General features: G+C 43.6%; 1 protein-coding gene across 1 annotated transcript in view; it reads left to right on the forward strand.

Annotated features, from left to right (window-relative positions):
* The window catches only part of LOC126251972 (glutamate receptor ionotropic, kainate 2), a 403333-nt gene extending 391787 nt beyond the window's left edge, over nt 1-11546 (forward strand). The window contains exon 19 of the mRNA XM_049953123.1: nt 11412-11546. Coding sequence (XP_049809080.1) covers nt 11412-11546 — 135 coding nt within the window. The remainder of the gene's footprint in view (nt 1-11411) is intronic.
* The last annotated feature ends 12779 nt before the right edge of the window (nt 11547-24325 follow it).

Below are 24325 nucleotides of genomic sequence, written 5' to 3' on the forward strand. Positions count from 1 at the left end.
TTTGCGTTCTCTCTATCAATATTTGCAACTTAATTATAACTCTGGGTCGTTCATTCCATAATGAGCATGGTACAGCCACATCGTTGGACCGACCACAAGGAGCGTACGGATCACGTGTCGTACCATCTGCCTCCAAGATCTGACGACATATGATTTTATTTTCGTAGGACTTTCTAAAAAGAGTCCGTCTTTGTGCGTTATTTTCGTATAGTTTTGACCCAGAAGGCATGCAGCTTTCTTTCTTTTTTTTTTTAAGTTTCCACAAAAATGATCAGTAAGTGAATCTTTGGCTCTGAGCACTATGGGACTTAACATCTGAGGTCACCAGTCTCCTAGAACTTAGAACTACTTAAACCTAACTAACCTAAGGACATCACACACATCAATGCCCGAAGCAGGATTCGAACCTGCGACCGTAGCGGCCGCGCGGTTCCAGACTAAAGCACCTAGAAACGCTCGGCCAAACCGGGCGGCGGAAATGAATCATAAATCAATAAATAATGTATTCTTCACTGTTTTCTACAGTTTCTTCCCAATGTTCAACAAACTATTCGGCATTTTGACAGTAGATATCACCGAGTCGCCAGGCCAAGCCACGTCATTATTGAAAGAAACGCCACACAGTTTATTCGAGAGGGATCGTAACAAATTCAGATCGAAAACGCCACGACGGAAGAACACTGCGGATGTGGCAGCTCGTTCCATCCAAGCGTTTGAATGACTTCCTTGGCGATGTGATGGCGAAGTAGTGTTGCAAAAGAACGCCGTGTCGCCAATCAGGCCTAGCTGAGTTGTTGCAAATCTTCGCCGTAAACTTCATCATTCACTGTTTGGTTCCGATCAAGGAATTCATGGTGGGTCATGTATGTCTTTGAGGTCAAAACCGCCGCCTTTGAACCGCTTAAATCAATTCTGAGCTGTCCTAAGATATATTATTTTTTCGCCATACACACTACAAGTGCCTCGAGCAGCTCCGTCGGTTTGGCAGCTCGAATCAACGCAAAAAGCAGAAGGTGTCGAAAACGCTCTTTCGTGTCGAGTTGACACTTCCGTTTTTTTAGTCATCTGTATTCTGTCAGGTTTGCTGCGGTCCTTCATCTCAGAGTAGCGCTTGCAATCTACGTCCTCAATTATTTGCCGCATGTATTTCAACCTCTATTTTCCTTTACAGATCCTCTACAGCTCCCTCTAGTGCCATGGAATTTTATCGCAAAGTCGTAACAGATGTCTTACCATCCTCTCCGTTCTTCTCGTCAGTGTTTTCAATATATTCCTTTCTTTGCCAATTCTGCACAGAACCTCTCCATTGCATTCCTTATAAGTCCACCCAATTTTCAACATTCTTCTGTAGCACCACATCTCAGATGCTTCGGTTCTCTTCTTTTCCGGTTTTCCCACAGTCAGTGATTCACAACCACATAATGTTGTCCTCCAAACATACGAGGCCTGTTCAGAAAGTAAGCTCCGATTGATTGCCAAATTGAAACCACAGTGAACATCAGAAATGTTTTACTTGTAACAATTAGCTACACCTTTCAGCTACTTCTCTACGTAGTCGCCGTTCTGACTTAGACTTTTGTCATAGCGTTGTACCAACTTTTCAATAGCCTCATCATAGAAGGCAGCCGCCAGTGCTTTCCGCCAAGTCTCCACGCTGGCCTACACCTCGTTGTCTGTGTCAAAATGTTGTCTTCAAAGACAGCGGTTCATGTGACCAGAGATGAAACTCAGGGGGAGACAATTGCGGACTGTATTGTGGGTAATCTCACATTTCCATTTGAAAACGATGCAGGAGCATCTTCATTGCCCCTGCAGAATGCGGCTGAGAATTGTCTTGAAGAAGAAACAGCACGATAGTTATGTAATGTTAGCTGCATAGCTTCAGGCGAAATTTCTCACCAGGCCCTCGTACTTGGCGGCAGACACTATTTTCTAGACATCTTTACGCACTCACTGCGAGCTCAGAAATGAGAAGAGCGACGTGATGCTAACTGGGGTTATACTAGAGACACTACCCAACACATCTGTGCAAAGCTTTATCGGATTTTCATAGTCGTTTCCATTTCGCGACCGATCGGAGCTTACTTTCTGAACACCCCTCGTACATTCTCACAAATTTTATCCTCAAATTGAGGCCTACGTTTGATATTAGTAGACTTCTCTTGGCGAAGAATGCCCTTTTTAACAGTGCTAGTTTGCTTTTTTCGTTCTCCTTACTTCGTCTTTCATTTGTTATTTTGCTACCTAGGTGGCAGACTTCCTTAACTTCATGTACTTCGTGAACACCAACCGTCATGTTAAATCTCTTGCTGTTCGCATTCCTGTTGCTTCTTATTACTTTCTTCTTTCTCCGATTTGATCTCAACCGTATTCTATACTCATTAAATTGTTCATTCCATTTAATCAATTCATCTTCGTTTTAGTGACCTGAAAAGAACAGAAAGTATATCTGTATAAAAAACTAAACACACTATTTTGCAGAGCACATGATAATTCTTTATCGAATAACATAATCTTGATCGCCAAAACATGTTGTTTTTCAAGCAACTGTTAAATTAAAAAATAGTCGAGACTTATGAGCCATCGCAGTACAACGTTTTCTGACATGCAACGCCGTATATGGACGGCACTGAATGCAGTAACTGTAGTCTGCTCGCAAAAGGAGGGGATGAGTTTCACTGTCGTTTGGGTGCTTGCCACGCAGGAGCGTGGAGGTCATACTGAACATTTGTGAAAGACAAATGAAAATTTTGATCCTTAAGCATAGCAGTAAAAAGTATGTACGTAAAAGATATACCCTAGTAAAATGGGATGGCTCTTTTAAAAACTTCGCGTAAGTTAAAAATCTACCGTAAGTTGGTTTCTTCATTCGTGCAGAGGGTATAGTCTTGTGAAATTGGGTGTGTCATTCTGAAACACCTACGCTATGGCTTACTGAAGTTATTAAGAAGTAAGGAAGAAGGATTTTAAAACAGGTTAGAAAGACTTTGCCTGGTCTGTTTAGTACTTACGTGATTTAACTAACAGATACTTCCAACAAAAGACCCGTGTGGTAAAAGGAAGAAGGACAATCGAATGTTTATGATCCGCTGATGACATGGTGTTTCTAAGTCAAAATGAAATTAAAAGAACGGTCGGCATCTTAAAAGTGGATGATGATAAATAAGAAATGTATTATGGCAATGTTTTTACAAGTCAAGCAAATAAGGTATGATTAAACGTTTGTGATGAATTAGTGGAACAAATTAATAAGTTTAAGTTCGTAGGATGCTAAGTAACAGTAACATGATAAATAATCAAGAAATAAAAACATGAATATTTATAGCAAAGAAATGAAGCAGTAAAATCGAAAGTTATTTAAATACACATATATGTAAACTATTACTGCAATGTTTTTTCATGAAGTGTTGCCCTGATGGTGCTGAAACATGGAAACTCCGATGGAGAAAGGAGAAGTATCTAGAGGATTTTATGATTTGAATTTGGAAAGCAATGGAAGTCTCGTGACGTCTGCCATTGTAGCCGAAGTCGGAAACGCACGTTTGTGCCCTGGCGCTTGACTCGGAACTGGCCAGTTCGGATCCTGGTGGTGAATGAAAAATTCATTAATTGTGTTTGACCGCAAGGGGAGGAATGGTGATGCCGTACAGTACCTGATCACTAGTCTTTGCGCCAATGTCTTGGATTAAATTCCACACCTCTCCGCCGTGTCTTGTGAAATGAGGACGTGATGCACTGCTGATGTAGGTCCGTCCTTCGGATGGGGATGTTAATCTCCGTGGCCTCTTTGGCACTATTCGAGAAGAGGAGGTTATGTACCGGCACCAGCTTTCATGCCCTCCATTCTCCTGTCGTCATCATACAACACAGACAGAACCACTCTGTATAAGCATCCATTATGCTCACCTAAAGTGTACAAATACACATACGGCACTATTCTCACATATTGGCGTGGAAAGGGGACAATGCGCTCGGAAGAACAACAATCTTTGCGGCAGGAAACAACGACGTTAACATTTTTAATCCAGATCTAGGGAATGACGAATTTTGGTTGGCTGGTTGGTTGGTTGGTCGATTCGAGGCCGGCCGCGGTGGTCTCGCGGTTCCGGGCGCGCAGTCCGGAACCGCGCGACTGCTACGGTCGCAGGCTCGAATCCTCCCTCGGGCATGGATGTGTGTGATGTCCTTAGGTTAGTTAGGTTTAAGTAGTTCTAAGTTCTAGGGGACAGATGACCACAGATGTTAAGTCCCATAGTGCTCAGAGCCATTTGAACCATTTTCGATTCGAGGGAGTGGACCAAACAGTGAGGTCATCGGTCCCATCGGATTGGGAAAAGATGGAGAACGAAGTTGGCAATGCCTTTTCAAAGGAACCATTATCGAATTTGCCTGAAGCAATTTAGGGAAATCACGGGAAACCTAAATCAGAATGGCCGGACTCGGCTTTGAACCGTCGTCCCTCCGAATGCGAGTCCGTTGTGCTGGCAACTGCGTCACCTCGCTCGGTGACGAATATGCTTCTATACGATATTGAACGTTTGTATACAGTAAGCGTGTGGTTATCTCGCCGTTGTTCCTGCAGTTAATCTACATCTGTACACAGAGGCAAAAATGTTAAGCACCTACTACGAGAGAAGAAAATGAAGGAAAACTACACGCGTTGGCTGTTATGTGTTTTTTTTTTTTCAGTGATTACAAATTCTAATTAAACGAACAACAAAGAAATTTTAAATACGAGCACACTCTTAATCGGTTATCAGCGATATAAAAAAAAATTTCAAATGTGTGTTAAATCTTATGGGACTTAACTGCTGAGGTCAACAGTCCCTAAGCTTACACACTACTTAACCTAAATTATCCTAGGGAGAAACACACACACCCAAGCCCTAGGGAGGACTCTAACCTCAGCGAGATATAGCACCCCGCTGGATGTATGCGCAGATTCTGTTTCAAAGGGTGTAATACAGACTATGAATTTCCCCTGATTTGTGGTGATCGGTTAGGGCTACAAATATAGATACTGGCACCGGGGTGGAGTTGATGTCTCAATGGTCCTACGCGTGCGTTGTAGGCGACATAGCGGGAGATTTTGCTGATCTTAAAAGTACTTCAACATCAAGCAGAAAGTCCGTTAGTTGCCGTTTTCCTGTTGAAGTGCCAATTCCAAATTTCTACTTACTTTTAATTCTCCGAAATTATTCATGGGATTTCGGAGATCAATCACCGTTGAATTTATTGAGTTAATTTCTACGACATTAATAGAAAAAGTTATCACTGCTCCATTCAAAAAGCGAAGAACCAAGCAGCCATGTTTGAAACTTGGCGAAGTTGTATCGGTATGTCTGCAGTTAATATTTCTACAACTTAAGTCTTTACGTACGTTCGGGATTAATTCCTAACAAATTACTTGATTGGGAACAGAATTATGGTTTCGTAAACGAGAAATAGCACACTAGGTCATGAGGTTACAGTACCTTCACAGTCCCCTGAGTCACTGCTAGAGATAAATTCAAGTGATGCTCGGTGCGTCCTCATTAGGGGTAACTCCGTTGTGTGCAGGGAGGAGACCCCCCAAGAGGGATCATTGCCGACAAAATTTTATTAAATAAAATTTTCCACGCATAATGTTCGGCCGTAGCCGGCTTGGGCATACTGTGGTGGAAGGTGCTGGCCGGAAGACCATGATCGGCATATTCCTGCCACGTGCTCCTAGGTCAGACTCAAGTCCCACGGGTTGGTTGCGCTGACGGGGGTACGCTACTAGAAAGGCGCGTTGGCGGAATCAATCCTCCAATCAGAGACTAATCGTGTGATCACGTGGGGACGCGGCCGGGAGCGGCGAGGTCGGCTTGGAAACAGCTCCGCTCTCTCTTAGCTTCAGACCTCGGCCCCGAGTAGTCGCTCCTCTAGCCTCTGCCTCTCTGCAACCCCTCTTGGGGCTGCTCAGCCCTACGTAGGCACCAATGTATCATCGTTACAGGAATAGTTGCATCACTCCATACATAGGCAGTATCTGTACTTTCCTCTCGTGCCGTCAAACACGCAAAAGACGGTCATCAGAAGCAGCGCACAAACTGAGATTCGTCACCGAAAGTGATGAGACGCCACACGTCATCCAACTATGTGTCCCTAAGTGCAGAGTCACTCCAGTCGTCTATGTCGTTGTGAAAGCAAAAGCCTACGTATTGGACTACGATTTGTTAACCAAGCTTATTTTTCTGTCTTTTTGTGGGACTAACTGAGGGTGTCGAAGAGAGTCCCTTCTTTGTGCTCGGTTAGCAGGTACAGAGAATATGATACCAGTCTATAACGAATGGTGTGAAATAGATATACAATCTGGCAAAATCGAAATATCGCGTTGGTGTAACTTTCTGTTCTCTTCTTTGTCCGACTAATCGTATGTCATTTGGATACAAAATCACACATTCATGGATGAGGCAGCAAATCAGTTGTATGTTAAAATTTCAAATTTATGATTATTGTTATTTCTCATTTCATTTATACGACAATAACACCACAAGTTACTACTGCTCCATTCAAAATACCAAGCTGGTACCGATATGTCTGTAGTTAATATTCTACAACATAAGTCTTTATATCCGAACGGGATTACTTCCTAGCATCTTACGTGAGTGAGAACAGAATTACGATTTTGGATACAGATCTGATAAAACTGGAGATTAACAGTTTACGTAACTCATCCCGTGTGATGTGATGAAGTCAGGTGCGATAAGGCATGGCAATGTGTGGTCGACACCTCGTACTTAGGCAAAGTAGAGTCTGACGTAAAACATAGAAGCCCTCACAATTTAATTTGAATGGAGACGGATGCGAATTAGATACCCTATGTGATCAAAAGTATCCGGATACCCCCCCAAAAAATACGTTTTTCATATTAGGTGCATTTTGCTGCCACCTACTGACAGGTACTCCATATCAGCGACCTCAGTAGTCCTTAGACAGCATGAGAGATGGACTTCAACATGATCACGTGATTGTGTTATACGTCTGTACGCGAGATTTCCACACTCCTAAACGTCCCTAGGTCCACTGTTTCCGATGTGATAGTGAAGTGGAAACGGGAAGAGACACGTACAGCACAAAAGCGTACAGGCTGACCTCGTTTGTTGACTGACTGGGACCGCCGACAGTTGAAGAGGGTCGTAATGTGTAATAGGCAGACATCTATCCAGACCATCACACAGAAATTCCAAATAGCCTCAGGACCAACTGAAAGTACTATGACAGTTAGGCGGGAGGTGAGAAACCTTGGATTTAGTGGTCTAGCGGCTGCTCATCAGCCACACATCACGCCGGTAAATGCCAAACTACGCCTCGCTTGGTGTAAGGAGCGTAAAAATTGGACGATTGAACAGTGGAGAAACGTTGTGTGGAGTGACGTATCACGGCACACAATGTGTCCATTCGACGGCAGGGTGTGGGTATAGCGAATGCCCGGTGCACGTCATCTGCCAGCGTGTGTAGTGCCAACAGTAAAATTCGGAGGCGGTGATTTTATGGTGGGGTCGTGTTTTTCATGGAGGAGGCTTGCGCCCCTTGTTGTTTAGCGTGCCACTATCACAGCACAGACCTACATTGATGTTTTAAGCACCTTCTTGCTTCCCACTGTTTAAGAGCAATTCGGGGATGGCGATTGCTTCTTTCAACATGATCGAGCACCTGTTCGTAATACACGGCCCGTGGTGGAGTGGTTACCCGACAATAACATTCCTGTCATGGATTGGCCTGCACAGAGAAATGACCTGAATCCTATAGAGCACCTGAGGGATGTTTTGGGACGCCGACTTCGATGCAGGCCTCACCGACCAATATCGGTATGTCTCCTCAGTGCAGCACTCCGTGTAGAATGGGCTGCCATTGTCCAAGAATCCTTCCAGCACGTGTTTGAACGTATGCCTGCGAGAGTGAAAGCTGTCATCAAGGCTAAGTGTGGGCCTACACCATATTGAATTCCAGAATTACCGATGGAGGGCGCCACGAATTTGTAAGTCATTTTCAGCCAGGGGTCCGGATACTTTTGATCACATGGTCTATATGACGAGTCCTAAGGATTAAAATCCTGTCCACTACTAGGTAATTGAAGTTGTTGAACAAGAACAGATTTGACAAGATTGTGAAATGAATCATGTCTAGGAACTCTCCCACCATTCACCTTAATTGTTTTGTAATAGTCTTTTTCTCCACTTCAGTTGTTACGTATCTCGCCTTTTCCGATCTCGGACTAGCTTTCTCTTTCGTGGTTTACTGGGATCTCGTATTTCTCAAGAAAAGGTTCAGTATTTGTATTGTTAGTCTTACTTCTGGTATCATAACGAGATGTTTCTGTCATTTTGTTCTCTTCGAGGTTGTGAATTCGTTAATTGAATAAATATTTAAATCACCTCTCATGTCTTATCTGTTCTTTCAGAGTGCAACGTTTCGTTCGTCTCGTACAATTCACTTCAGTGCCCTGTATACGTCTTCGTTTTGATTTCGTGACGTCCGTGACTCTGAGATGTATATCAACACTGGTGAAGCAATTATGTTATAAAATTTTAATTTCAACTGGTTCCTCACAATGTTGCCTAGTGTTTGTCTATTATACTAAACATCATATAATATTTATTTAATTTATACCGTGTTTCGCATGACGTTTTCCATTACTTTTCGCAGAGTATTCATTGGCGGATTAGTAAGTAAGGCAGTACAGTATTTATTTTGACCAGAGTCGTTCTATTCCTATATAGGTTTGATATTTTTTAGTTACCTTTCCCGCTTTGCTACTGGTTTCAGGGTCGTAGCGCCATTTTCAGTAGGACATTCCTGCCTCCATCCAATCTGTCAGGCAGGAATCCGGCATCACTTCCTGTCATAGACAAACTAAACCGTCAGCAAAAGCTTAAACTGTTGGCATATTTTGTTTCCAAAATAAATACTCAGAAAAACATTTTCAGCAACTGGCTTACGTCGCAACCTAAAGTTCTAAAATGTGGTAATTTGATGCTGTTTTGGAACTTACAGTCTTTCCCATTACGAGCCATAACCTTTATCTTTCTGTGATAAATATTAAATTTATACTCCTAGCAGCATACCTGGGACTGGTCCTCTGAGTATTGGAAAGTTATTTGGTCATCGACGAACGTCTTGACGAGTGACGTTTTCCCGGCCTATTTTGAAATGCCCTCGGGTATTCGGCTGGATGGCGTCATCCAAATTGCTTTCTGTTTTGGCTAACTTGCTGCATACTTAGTTGGTCATGATGCCTGTCTTCAGCTGGGCACTGTCATATAAACCATATTACCTAGAAGCACGTCCAATTCGGCCTCATGAACTTGGTGGCACAGGTAAACAAACCGAGGACAGTGGCCCGGGCTCTGACAGCGTACTTCCGCTCTACCTCGCACATATGGCACTGTGGGCCCATGATAGTCAGCAGCGAAAGGGGTGGGGGAGGTTGGAGGGGTATAAAACACGGAAACTATCGGAATAATCCCTGAAGATTGCAAGAGAAAGAAAAAAAAAAAAAACATTGTATGCTGACTAGTGGCGGGCTCAACGAAGTGACTGTTTCATTTGGTATGGGCATGTACTTTATTATCCATCAATGAGAGCTGGTTAGTATTTCACTAGGTTGGTGCGAGGTTTCTAGCGTACAGATGAAGCAGAAATGTAGATTGCGAGAGACGAGGGCAACAGTAGGTGTTCGATATGGAACAGATTAGTGGAATTTGATTGGTGAAATGAAGACATATATCTGCTGACTCATGACTGTGAGTTTGAAATTACAAACAGCATATAGAAGTTACAGCCTCAGCGAGACGTGTCTTCGTTTAATCGGTATTTCATGGTTGTTGACGCAGTTTTGAAGGAACCACGGGAGTTTACTGGTGAATCTATTCAGGAATCCAAACGAAACGTAGTATTATGTATTGATGGAATTTGGGAAAGTGATTTGATTTCATACATGTAATACCAGGGATACAGTGCTGGATTTTACACTACTGGCCATTAAAATTGCTACACCACGAAGATCACGTGTTACAGACGCGAAATTTAACCAACAGGAAAAATTTACTGTGATATGCAAATAATTAGCTTTTCAAAGCATTCACACAAGGTTGGCGCCGGTGGCGACACCTAAAACGTGCTGACATGAGGAAAGTTTCCAACCGATTTCTCATACACAAACAGCAGTTGACCCACGTTTCCTGGTGAAACGTTGTCGTGATGCCTCGTGTAGGGAGGAGAAATGCGTACCATCACGTTTCCGAATTTGATCGCAATTGCGGTTTACATAGCGCGACATTGCTGCTTGCGTTGGTCGAGATCCAATGACTGTTAGCAGAATATGGAACCGGTGGATTCAGGGGGGTAATACGGAACGCCGTGCTGGATCCCAATGGCCTCGTATCACTAGCAGTCGAGATGACAGGCATCTTATCCGCATGGCTGTAACGGATCGTGCAACCACGTCTCGATCTCTGAGTCAATAGATGGGGACGTTTGCAAGACAACAACCATCTGCACGAACAGTTCGACGACGTTTGCAGCAGCACGGACTATCAGCTCGGATACCATGGCTGCGGTTACCCTTGACGCTTCATCACAGACAGGAGCGCCTGCGATGGTGTACTCAACGACGAACCTGGGTGCACGAATGGCAAAACGTAATTTTTTCGGAAGAATCCAGGTTCTGTTTACAGCATCATGATGGTCGTAACCGTGTTTGGCGACACTGCGGTGAACGCACATTGGAAGCGTGTATTCGTTATCGCCATACTGGCATATCATCCGGCGTGATGGTATGGGGTGCCATTGGTTACACGTCTCGGTCACCTCTTGTTCGCATTGAAGGCACTTTGAACAGTGGACATTACATTTCAGATGTGTTACGACCCGTGGCTCTACCCTTCATTCGATCCCTACGAAACCCTACATTTCAGCAGGATAATACACGACCGTATGTTGCAGGTCCTGTATGGGCCTTTCTGGATACAGAAAATGTTCGACTGCTGCCCTGGCCAGCACATTCTCCAGATCTCTCACCAATAGAAAACGTCTGGTCAATGGTGCCGAGCAACTGGCTCGTCACAATTGGCCAGTGTTACTCTTGATGAACTGTGGTATCGTGTTGAAGCTACATGGGCAGCTGTACCTGTACACGCCATCGAAACTCTGACTCAATTCCCAGGCGTATCAAGGCCGTTATTACACGGCCAGAGGTGGTTGTTCTGGGTACTGATTTCTCAGGATCCATGCACCCAAATTGCGTGAAAACGTAACCACATGTCAGTTCTAGCATAGTATATTTGTCCAATGAATACCCGTTTATCATCTGCATTCCTTCTTGGTGTAGCAATTTTAATGGCCACATGAAGTGATAACTAACTGTTGGACTGTGTGTTTGGCAGCGCGGCAGCCTGGGCGTCCCGATCGAGCTGCCGCTGCACCTACAGCACCGGCACAGCCACGCCCACAACCACAACCACGGGCACGTGCACAGCCACAGCCACGGGCACCACGCGGCCGACTACGACCCTCCCTAGTGGCAGGCGGAGGCGGCGGGGGCGAGCACGGACGCGGACAGTGGCTCCGGGGCGCCGCCCTCGCCCGCCAGCTCGGCAGACACCGCCACCGCCGCCGACCGCTGCGTCGTGCCCGACCCGCTGCACGACTACTGCTCGGCCAGCCTCGTCTCGCTGGCCATGGCGCGCGCCCACGAGCGCCTGAGGGTGGCCGCGACCAGCCCGCCGCGCCTCGACACCGCCAGGCTCTGACCCAGCTGCCGCCGACAGCCCCGTCACCAGAGTGGCAGGCGCCGCCGGGCGTCGGGGGTCCGCGCTGGGACACTGTGCGTCCGTCAACCAAAGTGTGGTGAAAGCTGCTGGACAACTGCAGCGAGCAACCATTTCCTGGAGTGCTGAGCTGCAGTTTTTCCTCCAGCCACATCTCGAGGATGTCCATTACAGGTCTACATTGGGATCCAGCTCGGTTCTCAACCCAAGAGTCACCATCATAGAAAGACACAGCGGCCATCTTCCCTGATATGTGGAGCCGCTTCTTTTCCTCCAGCTTCAAGTATATATCACTGTCCCGCACAGTTCCACATTGGGACTCAACATATTTGCCCAAGTGTGATAAGTGTCACCAGGAAGACACAGTGGGCAACAGTTTCCTGGCATGTAGACCTACTTCTTTTTCTCCAGTCATAAGGATGCACTGGATTGCTGTACATTACATGTTCACTTTGCGAAGCAGCATGTACGTCAGCTCATGAAAGGTGCCTCTCACGAGACAGATGCAGTGACCCTCGTTCCATGAAAGGTGGAGCTGTCTTTTTTCTTCCATTCTCATCTAAAGGACTGCCTACACTACTTTCATCACAGTCCACAGTCAAACCCTGTAGATTGGTCAGACCGATAGTGGTGCACGTCGTTAGTCAGACACAGTGAGCAACCATATACTGGAATGTAGAGCTGCATCCCCATATATAGAAAATACTGCTGCACTGATCCTCACAGGTATACACTAGAGTCTGGCATTTCTTTATGCTGGAGAGCTATGTAAATTGCTGGATTGATGGAGAGATCAACTGTTCACTAGAATTTGGATATGATTCTTTTCCTCCAGCTCTGTTCCAAGTATTAACTACAACACTGTTTCATCGCTGAGAGAGACTGCACATGTATCAGCCAGAGAGTTGTGTATGTCGCTGGATAGCTGGAGTGCGTAATTATTGTCGTGAACTTACAGCTGCCTTCTTTTCCACCATCACTATCATCAGATTGGGAACATTGTGCATGTTTCGGTCAGTGAATGTAGAATGTTGACGCACTGAGCAACTTCAATCCTGAAATAGGAAACTGATACTATTCCTTCAGTCCTTTCTGTAAGATGAAAGGGATATAAATTCTTCGTGACTGCAGACACAAATATTATTGAAAGTGAAGTGCCAGATATCAGTACGATTCTTGTTGTTTTATTTCCTTGAAGTAAATGTGTATCATTTGGTGCTTTTTTGAACCAAAACTAATCTGCTTTGGGAAAAACTGATTTCTCCAATAACAAATGGATCGATTCTTTAATGGATTGATCATAGACTCTTAGAGAAAACGAGTACTGTCGGCCAATGGCCCTTCAGTATCCTGTAGTTGAGGAAGAGAGAACAAGATAACACGGCGAGAGAAATTTTTTATTCAAACTTCAAATAGGTATATGTGTCAATAAACTCAGCATTACGATTTCATTCATCATAGTTTTATGGTTAATAGATTGGATAGACTGATAGACTGTAAGTCAACTTCTTGCAAAAAATATCAATATCTAACTTCCAATCCATTAAATACAAATCAGCACTACATTAGCCTCTGGAAACAGACAGTCTTAGGTCAGTGTGGTGCACTCAGTCCTTTAAATATTCGATGTGTATAAAGGCTATAAGTAAAGATATTTTGAAATGATGTAGGTGCATTAATTGTCACATGAAGCATCACTTCAGTGGCCGCATGATATAATGAGTCTTTCCCGAGTGTTTCTTTACTGTGGCAAGTTTTTTCGAAGTTAGATGGTTCAAGGTTCAGTCTGTTAACTCATGTGTAGCAGAATTCTAATATTGTTTCACGGTGATGCATATACGATGACGCTATGGACCTATTCCGACGTTATGCTCTCCAGTATGTGAAAAACATTCTGTTCTCTCAGGTGCACATCAGTGAAATTTCCTGTCTATACCGTTTCACAGCGCTGTTATTCTAATAATATGTCAGGGAATTACACCTTTGTTTCTGCACTGTTTTAACGTAGTACCTGTGCAAGAACTCCTGCGAGGGCTTTAGGGAAAAGTCATATGAATATTATGTGTGTGTAAATAGCAGAACATATCGTGAATATTTATTATTCTAATTAGGCATCATTCAGACAGACTTCACGTATGATATCTAGCGTTATTATTCACAAATCTTCCAGACCTCGATCAAATGAATAGATCTACGACATTTCTTCTTATCTACGTTCGATGCCCTGTTCCGGGCAAGGTACTCTTTTACCCGGAAGTGGCAGCATCTGCTGTTAGAACTGGTGTTGTGAATTGTTTGCCTCAACTTATGGAGCATCTCACGGACAACATTTCACTTTTAAGTGCAGTTTAATAGTGCTATCAAAGACAAATACCGTGGCCGAGTTAGAGGTATAAACTGATCTAAAACTGTTGAATGAACGTTATGACTTTCTTGAAGTGAACTATTTTAACAGTGATTTTCGTTTGATAAGAAAGTTATTTCTCTTCTCTCACTTCGGTGGTTCGTCGACTGATGACAAGTTTTGTGTGTGGTGAACATTCCAAATATCAATACTACTATACATACGACAATTAGAGAGTTTGTTCTTAAATATTGCAATGTCTGAAAACCAGTGTAGACTGTGGCGTGTGTAATTCGTTGAAACTCTTCGACAGGAGTAGTACTTCTCGCACATTCACAATTTTAAAAAGTCTGTGCTGCAGGCACATGGCAGCAATTAAATTTCAGGAGTCATGGGGGACTGAGGCAGAGACTCATGGATGAGTGTTTTGTGATAATTGAGCCCAAGCACGGAATCGGAGTGGTAGACACGGTTTCCCGTCCTTACCTTGGCTTGCACTCCGGTTCCTAATGCCTGTTTTCGTTCAGCACGAAGTGTGGTTTGTTCGTGTATGTACTTGACGTGGTATCAAGATATTACATACGTAGTGTCTTCACTGGATAAGGAGCTCTTAATAGAGACTGGACCAAACAATAAATGTTTAAATGAACCAGGGATTGATATTTTTGCCAAAGATAGTTTATGAAAAACAGTTACTATATAAGACAAGGTTTGGTGTGACTAACTGTAAAAAACCAGTAGCAATTTAAATATTATTATGAAACCCAACTTCCGAAACGATGATGTCATATATTTCATAGCCGCAAATTTTAAAACTACGAACAGTGGACGCAACATGATCTTTCTATCTCTGTTTTAACTGTTTCAGACAACTGATTGTGCTATTCACTAACTGTGAACTGTTGTAGCTGCTGGTGTTTTAAATAATTATAACATGTTATTAACGCACAGAGGACTTGTATTATTCACTGACTGTCATCCTACCGCATCTTTCCATCATCTCCTGAGCTATAAAAGGCATACCGTAATTCTTCAGAAATAAATTTACACAATAAACACCGATTGCTATATTAATTTTGTTAATTTAAGGATGAATTTCTGAGACACACACAAATTACCTCTGTGTCAATAATGCATTTTATTACATTTCCAAATAAAGATGATGCTTGTGATTGTACCTGTGATGTCGCATGTCATAAGGAAAAGAACTGCCGGTTTATACTCGTACAGCCAGCTTGATGCGATTGCACGGTAAGTGTTACAAATATTTATCATGGATAAATGTTTCTAAAAACTCATCTTGTATGGTGTCTTTGTTTTGTAATATATGCTAGACTTCCACCCAGAGCTTCTTCTGCACATGTGTATGCCACATATATTGCACACACATCCCATCCCTTTGTCATTCTTCTCCTACCCCTTCTCTATTTCACCCGTCCTTTCTGTCCATTTCCACCTTCTTCCCCTCTCTCTAACCACCTCATTCACTCCCTTCTATTTATCCACAGCCTATGTCACTCCACTCCAGAAAGAGCTAGGTGGTTCGTAGCCCAGAGTAATTCTCTAGACAATTGGTGTTACGTGTACTAACTTTGTTTGATATCGGTTCAGGAGTTTAGACGAAGACGAGGAACATACAGGGAAGTGACAAAAGTCATGGAATGCCTCCTAATATCGTGTCGGACGCCCCTTTCCCCGGATAGTGCAGCAGCTCGGCGTGGCATGGACTCAACAAGTAGTTCGGAGTACCCTGCAGAAATATTGAGCTATGATGCCTCTATACCTGTCCATAATAACGAAAGTATTGCCGGTACAGGATTTTGTGCACGAACTGACATATCGATTATGCCCCATATATGTTCGATGGGATTCATTTCGGACGACCTGTGTGGCCTAATGATTGCTCGAATTGTTCAGAATGTTCTTCAGGCGAATCGCAAACAACTGGTACCCCGTGGCATATCGGACGATCTGTGTGGCCAAATGATTGCTCGAATTGTTCAGAATGTTGTTCAGGCGAATCGCAAACAACGGGTACCCCGTGACATAGAGCACTGCCATGCATGAAAATGCCATTGTTGTTTGGAAACAAGTGGTCGAACATAACCATTTCCAGTCATTGATCGGTTCATTTGGAGCAGAGTACTCAGTCCATTAAATGTAAAGACAACCCACACCATTATGGAGCCACCACCAATTTGCACAGCGCCTTGTTGACAACTTGGTCCATTGCTTTGTGGTGACTGCGCCACACTGGAACCCTGTCATCAGCTCTTAGAAACTGAGATCGGGGCCCATCTGACCAGCTCACGGTTTTCCAGTAGACTCATGAGCCCAGGAGAGACGCCGCATGTGTTATGTGGCTTTAACTGCTTCCCGTGATTGTTCAACAGTCGTGTAATTATGTGATAATGGGTTTTCCGCATTTCTATGCGCAGTGCATTCCAGTAGTTTATGCTGAGGGTCAGCTGTCAATCCCTGCGCCAAGTGCCGATCTCCTGCTGGTCTTCCGGCAATTCGCTACAATACAGCTGGCTTACATAATATCATCCCGAAGAGCCTCAACGGACTAGCGCACATCGAACTAGCGTATATAATGTCGTCCCGAAACGCCTCGTCGACCTTTCGACGTATCTACTAGGTCACTTTTATATACTGTCAAAACTAATGTTCCTGTAAGACTCCCCTGGTGTACTCCCGAAGTTACTTTCACGTCTGAAAATTTCTCTCCGTTGAGAGAAACTCTTCACTGCAGTAATACAGCTGGTCCAATATTTTCGTACGCTGGTATTCTGTTTATTAGGCTGCAGGGAAAAACAGTATAGAACACCTTCCGGAAGTCAAAGACACAGCATATCCAAGATGCTACTCCAGGCGGGTGTCAAATGAATGTGCGCAACGGAAATACTGAATGCGAAAATGAAGATTTGGCCTGCCGGAAAGGTATTCAAGTCGTTCGTCTGCTGCCAGAGCCCACTAACGTCAGATTTTGCCGCACTGCTCTAACGGATACGTTTGTCGTACGTCCTACGTTGATTTTTGTGGTTACTTCACGCAGTGTTGCTTGTCTGTTAGCACTGACGACCCCAAGCAAACGCTTCTGCTCTTGGTGGTTAAATTAAGGCCGCTGTCCACTGAGTGGTCCATGGTGAGAGGTAATGCTTGAATTTTGGTGTTCTCGGCACACTGTTGACACATGGATCTGAGAACACTGAATTCCCTAACGATTTCTTCTGACGTGGAATGTTCTATGCGTCTAGCTCCAACTACTATTTCGCATTTAAAGTCTGTTAGATCTCGTCGTGCGGCCATAATGACGTTGAAAATGCTTATAGATGAATCACCTTCGTACAAACGGCAGCTCCACCAATGCACTGCCCCTTTGTACTTTGTGTTCGGTGTACTACACTATCTATAAACACTATGTGATCAAAAGTTTCCGGACACCCCCAAAAACATCCGTTTTTTATATTAGGTGGATTGTGCTGTCGCCTACTGCCACATGCTCCCTATCCGCGACCTCCGTAGTCATTACACGTCTTGAGAGAGCAGAATGGGGCGCTCCAAGGAACTCACGGACTTCGAAAGTGGTCAGGCGATTGGGTGTCACTTCTGTCATACGTCTGTAAGCGAGATTTCCGCAGTCCTAAACATCCCTAGGTCCACTGTTTCCCATGTGATAGTGAAGTGGAAATGTGAAGGGATTCGTACAGCACAAAAGCGTACAGGGAAACCTCGTCTGTTGACTGACAGGGGCCGCCGACAGTTGAAGAGGGTCGTAATGTCCAATAGGCAGACATCTATCCAGACCATCACACAGGAATTCCAAAATGCATCAGGACCCACTGCAAGTACTATGACAGTTAGGCGGGACGTGAGAAAACTTGGATTTCGTGGTCAAGTGGCTGCACATAAGCGACACATGACACCGGTAAATGCCAAACGACGAATCGCTTGGTGTAAGGAGCATAAATATTGGACGATTGAAAAGTGTAAAACTGTTGAGTGGAGTGAAGAATCACGGTACACAGTGTGGCGATCCGATGGCAGGGTGTAAGCATGGCAAATGCACAGTGAACTTCATCTGCCAGAGTATGTAGTGCCAACAGTAAAATTCGGAGGTTGTGGTGTTATGGTGTGGTCATGATTTACATGGAGGGAGCTTGCAGCCCTTGTTGTTTTGCGTGGCACTATCACAACACAGGCCTACATTGATGTTTTAAGCACCTTCTTGCTTCCCACTGTTGAAGAGCAATTCGGGGATGGTGATTGCATCTTTCAGCACGATCGAGCACCTGTTGGTAATTCACGATGTGTGGCGTAGTGGTTACACGAAATAACATCCCTGTAATATACTGCCCTAAGCAGAGTCCTGACCTTTACCTATATAACACCTTTGGGATGTTTCGGAGCGCCGACGTCGTGCGAGGCCTCACCGAAAGACATCGATACCTCTCCTCAGCGCAGCACTCCGTGTAGAATGGGCTGTCAGTGCCCAAGAAACCATCCAGCACCTGATTGAACGGATGCCTGCGAGAGAGGAAACTGTCATCAGGGCTAAGGGTGGACGAACTGCATATTGAATTAAAGCATTACCGATGCAGGGCGCCACGACCTTGTAAATCATTTTCAGCCAGGGATCCGGATACTTCTGATCACGTAGTGTATGTGCCTGTTCCATTTGTAACCTCAGTGGATATACATAGATACACTCACACACATACATCCAGTGAAGGATTATCACCTACAAGCTTTCAGACACAGTTCACCGATTTCTTGAGGATGTTTTATATAAAGAACCGCCCATGGCTTGAACCTAGCAGTGTGTTGCAGGTGCATTAGATGTGTAACTTCTGCGATCGTGATTGGTTTTGGTATTGAAACCAAATTAAGTAAGTAGTCACTACCACATTCAGTGCCAGATACATATGGGGGACGTGTGGAGCTCTCCCCACCCTCCCCCCTTCCCCCCTCCCTTGTGGGGCCACCCACATTGCCACCCGCGCCGCCCCCGCCAGTCAGCCCTCACAATATTCGTTCGTTTCTTTTATCAGTCGATACGACTGAATCGAGTTATCGAGTAATTGTACTTTCTTATGTTGTACGCGCGTCCGGGTCATCGTATTTTATACGTTTCTATCTGGCACATAGCTGGCTAACACAAAACTACGAGAAAAGTCGCGGCCATTCTAGTGATACCGATACGTTGTTCTGTCTGGCATTAGTTCGAGAAAAGTCGCGAATATTCTATTGTTTTCTTGTACATACGTAGAACGTTCGATACGTAGCGTTATAAATACGGATTATTCGCCGAATACGAAGCGAGTTTGCACACGCTGTATAAAATATTTGCTTGTCTACCTGCATAAATTGCTATAGTAGAAATAAGTTTTTCAACATTGCGGCGTACATCATGGCTGAGGTTGACAATGAAGCAGGATCGACTTAATGGCTTACCTCTGTTGTACACTCATCCGTACATTGATTGTCCTATTGACGATGTAATTAACTAATTCGACAGGTTGAATAGGCACACAGAATTCATCATTTAAGGAAGAGAACCACAATTGTAACTTTTTTATATCATAAGATGGCATTGTCTTGTGAATGTGTATAATCAGTTTAAATAAAACGTTCTTAAACTTAGCATGTAACTTGATTATTTTTTATTACGGTTAAAGTAAAGTTAGCTCAAAATATCTTTAGCGCCTCTTCCTTGAGGTTTTTCTGTATCCTCCACTTACCGCATTACATCATGATGAATCCGATATAATGTATAGGATGCGGAGCGGTTTGGGGGAACCTTAGAAGCGAGGTGGTGAAGAAAAGAGTTAAATGAAGAAAACTAGGTCCGTATTTCTGATGCTCTGGATATGGAAAGGGCTGGCCCTGGCTGCTGTCTAGGTGGTTGGGACAAACTAAACGAAATGGGATGTGTGAGAGAAGGCAGTTCAGGTCCGCGAAGCTAATGACCATTCCGTGTGAGCAGTGTAATGTAAAAGCAAGTGGCACATTGTTTACAGACAACAAAACTTAAAAGATAACTTACCGATAAAGTATGTAGGTCCTACCTTAAGAAAGGGTGTGTAAGTAGAGTGAAATACCTCCATATTCTAATCTATAAGATTAGGCAGGGGTTAAAACAGATATTAGTTATGCAGAAAAGAAAAGCTTACTCCCAACGTTGGAACATCAGGAAAGGGCACTAAAGTGCACAGCAAAATGAAATGCGTGATGACTCAATAATCTTGGATGTAAAAGGTGAGGTAGATTGGTTCAAATGGCTCTAAGCACTATGGGACTTAACATCTGAGGTCATCAGTCCCATAGAACTACCCTCCTTAGACAGAAGATGAAGCAAACGATAGCTTCAGTAACTCAACAGAAGTGTTATAAATAAATAACAGTGGGCAAAAAATATAGCTGAGTGGCATCCGTTGGCAGTCGCCCACCGATATACATCACAATGAAGATCGGTAGTACAGAAGACTGTGGTTGGGCCTGTGCCACTGAAAGAATCTCTGAGCTATTCCTAGTCTGCCATGGGAAACAAAGGAAGTACTGAAGGAACCATAGAGACAAATACTCATATGCACCAGCCTAGTACGTTTGTACAAAAGAAAATTATAAAATTCCTATTTTTATGTACTAACAACGTCTTGACTTTCACTTACAGTAAACAGATTTTAAAATTGAGAACTGCATCACACAAATACAAAGAGTCTTCATATTTTTGTATAATTATGAAACACTATACTCCTTGTTGTTGTTTTCTTCAGTCCTGAGACTGGTTTGATGCAGCTCTCCATGCTACTCTATCCTGTGCAAGCTTCTTCATCTCCCAGTACTTACTGCAACCTACACCCTTCTGAATCTGCTTAGTGTATTCATCTCTTGGTCTCCCTCTACGATTTTTACCCTCCACGCTGCCCTCCAATGCTACATTTGTGATCCCTTGATGCCTCGGAACATGTCCTACCAACCGGTCCCTTCTTCTTGTCAAGTTGTGCCGCAAACTCCTCCTCTCTCCAATTCTATTCAATACCCCCTCATTAGTTATGTGATCTACCCATCTAATCTTCAGCATTCTTCTGTAGCACCACATTTCGAAAGCTTCTATTCTCTTCTTGTCCAAACTATTTATCGTCCATGTTTCACTTCCATACATGGCTACGCTCCATACAAATACTTTCAGAAACGACTTCCTGACACTTAAATCTATACTCGATGTTAACAAATTACTCTTCTTCAGGAACGCGTTCCTTGCCATTGCCAGTCTACATTTTATATCCTCTCTACTTCGACCATTATCAGTTATTTTGCTCCCCAAATAGCAAAACCCCTTTACTACTTTAAGTGTCTCATTTCCTAATCTAATTCCCTCAGCATCACCCTAGTTAGCTCGATTACATTCCATTATCCTCGTTTTGCTTCTGTTGATGTTCATCTTATATCCTCCTTTCAAGACAATGTCGTCGGCGAACCTCAACGTTTTTATTTCTTCTCCATGGATTTTAATAGCTACTCCGAATTTTTCTTTTGTTTCCTTTACTGCTTCTTCAATACACAGATTGAATAACATCGGGGACAGGCTACAACCCTGTCTCACTCCCTTCCAAACCGATGCTTCCCTTTCATACCCCTCGACTCTTATAACTGCCATCTGGTTTCTGTACAAATTGTAAATAGCCTTTCGCTACCTTTATTTTACTCCTGCCACCTTTAGAATTTGAAAGAGAGTATTCCAGTCAACATTTGCAAAAGCTTTCTCTAAGTCCACAAATGCTAGAAATGTAGGTTTGCCTTTTCTTAATCTATTTTCTAATATAAGTCGTAGGGTCAGTATTGCCTCACGTGTTCCAACGTTTCTGCAGAATCCAAACTGACCTTCCCCGAGGTCCGCTTCTACCAGTTTTTCCATTCGTCTGTAAAGAATTCGCGTTAGTATTTTGCAGCTGTGACTTATTAAACTGATTGTTCGGTAATTTACATGCATATCAACACCTGCTTACTTTGGGATTGGAATTATTATATACTGAGGGTATTTCGCCTGTCTCATACATCTTGGTCACCAGATGGTAGAGTTTCGTCAGGACTGGTTCTCCCAAGGCCGTCAGTAGTTCCAATGGAATGTTGTCTACTCCCGGGGCCTTGTTTTGACTCAGGTCTTTCAGTGCTCTGTCAAACTCTTCACGCAATATCGTATCTCCCATTTCATCTTCATCTACATCTTCTTCCATTTCCATAATATTGTCTTCAAGAACATCGCCCTTGCATAGACCTTCTGTATACTCCTTCCACCTTTCTGCTTTCCCTTCTTTGGTTGGAACTGGGTTTCCATCTGAGCTCTTGATATTCATACAGGTGGCCCTCTTTCTCCAAAGGTCTCTTTAACTTTCATGTAGGCAGTATCTATCTTACCCCTAGTGAGATAAGCCTCTACATCCTTACATTTGTCCTCTAGCCATCCCTGCTAAGCCATTTTGCGCTTCCTGTCGATCTCATTTTTGAGACATTTGTATTCCCTTTTGCCTGCTTCATTTACTGCGTTTTTATATTTTCTCCTTTCATCAATTAAATTCAATATTTCTTATGTTACCCAAGGATTTCTACTACCCCTCATCTTTTTACGTACTTGATCCTCTGCTGCCTTCACTACTTCATCCCTCGAAGCTACCCATTCTTCTTCTACTGTACTTCTTTCCCCCATTCCTGTCAATTGTTCCCTTATGCTCTCCCTGAAACTCTCTACAACCTCTGGTTCTTTCAGTTTATCCAGGTATCATCTCCTTAAATTCCCACATTTTTCAGTTTCTTCAGTTTTAATCTACAATTCATAACCAATAGATTGTGGTCAGAGTCCACATCCGCCCCTTGAAATGCAATTTATAACCTGGTTTCTAAATCTCTGTCTTACCATTATATAGTCTATCTGATACCTTCTAGTATATCCTGCATTCTTCCATGTATGCAACCTCCATTTATGATTCTTGAACCAAGTGTTAGCTATGATTAAGTTATGCTCTGTGCAAAATTCTACGAGACGGCTTCCTCTTTCATTTCTCTTCCCCATTCCATATTCACCCACTATGTTCCCTTCTCTCCCTTTTCCTGCTCTCGAATTCCAGTCACCCATGACTTTTATCTCATCATACATTTCATCAATTTCTTCATCACATGCAGAGCTAGTTGGCATATAAACTTGTAATACTGTAGTAGACATGGGCTTCGTGTCTACCTTGGCCACAATAATGCGTTCACTATGCTGTTGGTAGTAGCTTACACGCACTCCTATTTTTTATTCATTATTAAACCTACTCCTGCATTACCCCTATTTGATTTTATATTTATAAACCTGTATTCACCTGACCAAAAGTCTTGTTCCTCCTGCCACCGAACATCACTAATTCCCACTATATCTAACTTCAACCTATCCATTTCCCTTTTTAAATTTCCTAATCTACCTGCCCGATTAAGGAATCTGACATTCCACGCTCCGATCCGTAGAACGCGTTTTCTTTCTCCTGATAACGACGTCCTCTTGAGTAGTCCCCACCCGGAGATCCGAATGGGGGACTATTTTACCTCCGGAATATTTTACCCAAGAGGACGCCATCATCATTTAACCATACCATAAAGCTGCATGCCCTCGGGAAAAATTACGGCGGTAGTTTCCCCTTGCTTTCAGCCGTTCGCAGTACCAGCACAGCAAGGCCGTTTTGGTTAGTGTTGCAAGGCCTGATCAGTCAATCATCCAGACTGTTGCCCCTGCAACTACTGAAAAGGCTGCTGCCCCTCTTCAGGAACCACACATTTGTCTGGCCTCTCAACAAATACCCCTCCGTTGTGGTTGCACCTACGGTACAGCCATCTGTATCACTGAGGCGCGCAAGCTTCCCCACCAAGGGCAAGGTCCATGGTTCATGGGGGTATACTCCTTATTTGCAGAATAATAAGAAACTATGGCATGTGCTGAGCAAGAAACTCAAGTTTGTAATAGCATTCAAACAATCGAGACACAAAAAAATTACGGATCTTTACTGCGAGAGGGCACTGATTGAAAGTAATGGGAGAAGTTATCATAGAGGACGTCACATGACATCCGTTTGTAACCTCCCCCTCACTTATCGACCTTAATGACAGTGAAAAATTAAACCGCGTGTACCTAATGGAAATTTGGGAAAAG

This window comes from Schistocerca nitens, chromosome 1, assembly GCF_023898315.1.
Source record: "Schistocerca nitens isolate TAMUIC-IGC-003100 chromosome 1, iqSchNite1.1, whole genome shotgun sequence".
Classification (NCBI taxonomy): Eukaryota; Metazoa; Arthropoda; class Insecta; order Orthoptera; family Acrididae; genus Schistocerca; species Schistocerca nitens.